This window comes from Herpailurus yagouaroundi, unplaced genomic scaffold (assembly GCF_014898765.1).
Source record: "Herpailurus yagouaroundi ecotype Mexico unplaced genomic scaffold, PumYag 217, whole genome shotgun sequence".
Taxonomy (NCBI): domain Eukaryota; kingdom Metazoa; phylum Chordata; class Mammalia; order Carnivora; family Felidae; genus Herpailurus; species Herpailurus yagouaroundi.
In genome coordinates this window covers 4,305,471-4,307,521 of record NW_024412448.1, presented here as the reverse complement: position 1 = coordinate 4,307,521, position 2,051 = coordinate 4,305,471, and the positions used below count along the sequence as shown (strand labels likewise).

The window sequence follows — 2,051 nt, the reverse complement described above, 5'->3', positions numbered from 1 at the left end:
GGGGTGGGGGGTCCTCACCGACTCTCATGACCGTGTTGGTGAACCTGGGGCTGTGGAGCACCTCCTCCTCGTCCAGCTGGTCCAGCACCTTCGCCTGGCGCAGGTAGGGCGTGAGGCGGCTGGGGCAGATGCTGCTCACGATCTTGTGGCGGTGGCTCTCCATCATGTCCCACAGCGTCTCCTCATCCAGGGCTGTGAGCGTCGAGTCTGTGCGGTGAAGGGTCGCCATGACCGCGAGCTAGGGAATGCTGGAAGGAGAGGGCGGCCATGGAGGGCTGGGACCAGGGACCCGGCCTCTGGGCCCCGGGAGGCCTTTCCGGTCAAACCACCTTTCCCCGGCTTGTGCGCAGGGAAGGAAGTGACCCATCTGGAGAGGATGGTGACGCTGGCCCTGGCCCTGGTGTCCCAAGACCAGCGGGGGGATTATCCTTCCTTAGCTTCGATTTTAAACCAATCCCTCGAGGGTTGATGGGGGGTGGGTGATGGGCATTAAGGAGGGCACCTGTTGGGATGGGCACTGGGTGTTGTATGGAAACCAATTTGACAATAAATTTCATATTAAAAAAAGAATTAACCCAATCCCTCTACTTGGAGCAGAGCAGGAACTGGCTTCTTTTGGTCTCAGGGCACTGAATTTGCTTTTGAAACACAGGAAACTGCCCTTGGTGCGGAGAGCCGATTTACAAGATTGATCTAGAACATGCATTCTCTCAAGAAGGGTGATACGGGGCCCCCACGGGATCGAAAACTGGTTCTTGAGCAAAAATTCTCAGTCCCGTGGGAACGCGGTGAGGGAGATGTGTAGCAAGTCTCCGCAGGGGTGAGGATGACACAAGGTCTAGGGACACCGCCCTGGAATAAATGTGAGGGTTTGGGCGCCCCGTCTGGCAACCCAGCAACCAGAGGAGGTGCCCACGGTCCATGGTGAGGGCCTCGGGGGCAGTCAGGCGGGAGCAGGGCCGGGACAAGGGTGCTCACACAGGAGGCACCCTGACTTCACTTGGCAAGGAAGACGCCTGTGATTTTTCAGCAGCCCCAGGACACTTGCACTAGGCACTCAGGAAACGTGCTAGGGAACGACACTTTGTAAAAGTCTATTACAGAACAATTGAAAACGAAAACCAAGGACTCAGAGCAAGTGGTAAAGGCCACGACCTCTGGGCTGGCAGGGTGGGTGGATTAAGGACAGACAGGTCCCTGAAATTGCTGAGCTGCAGTGGGTCTGGGCAGATGCCCCAACTGGAGTCACAAACTCCTGGTCTGCCTAGGTGACGGTCATGAAACAGCTCACTCTGAAAGTACCGGAACAGCCGCCCTGGGCATGGGGTGTTGAGGCTGACTGTTCTAAATTCCAGAACCTTCTGTCAGGAGGACCGTGGAAGGCGCCACCCAGCCTTCCATCCATGGAACACAGAACACGCCCTGGGTGATCCCGGCTTTGCAACGAGCCACCTCCGTAGCTGTGTCCCCACCTGAGTCTCTCTCTTCCCTCCTGGCCCTGGCACGAGGTCATCAGACCATGAATCCATCGAAATCATTCTAAAATGTTTTTAAACCCTGAGCTGGTTCAAGCTTATTTTAAAACATTTTTGTTTACATTTGTTTTTGAGAGACAGAGTGCAAGCACGGGAAGGGCAGAGAGAGAGGGAGACACAGAATTGGAAGCAGGCTCCAGGCTCCGAGCTGTCGGCACAGAGCCCGACGCGGGGCTCGAACCCATGAACCGGGAGATCATGACCTGAGCCAAAGTTGGACGTTCAACCGATAGAGCCACCCAGGTGCCCCTGGTTCAAGCGTATTTAAAAAGTCCTGCTGGGGCGCCTGGGTGGCGCAGTCGGTTGAGCGTCCGACTTCAGCCAGGTCACGATCTCGCAGTCCGTGAGTTCGAGCCCCGCGTCAGGCGCTGGGCTGATGGCTCAGAGCCTGGAGCCTGTTTCCGATTCTGTGTCTCCCTCTCTCTCTGCCCCTCCCCCGTTCATGCTCTGTCTCTCTCTGTCCCAAAAATGGATAAACGTTGAAAAAAAAAAATTAAAAAAAAAAAAAAAAGAAAA

General features: G+C 55.7%; 1 protein-coding gene across 6 annotated transcripts in view; it reads right to left on the bottom strand.

Annotated features, from left to right (window-relative positions):
* CARD14 (caspase recruitment domain family member 14) overlaps nt 1–2,051 on the bottom strand; it is a 41,385-nt gene that overhangs the window by 29,163 nt on the left and 10,171 nt on the right. For all 6 annotated transcript variants that reach the window (XM_040456598.1, XM_040456599.1, XM_040456601.1 and 3 more), the window contains one exon: nt 19–248. In XM_040456598.1, coding sequence (XP_040312532.1) covers nt 19–229 — 211 coding nt within the window. In that variant the 5' untranslated portion in view covers nt 230–248. The remainder of the gene's footprint in view (nt 1–18; nt 249–2,051) is intronic.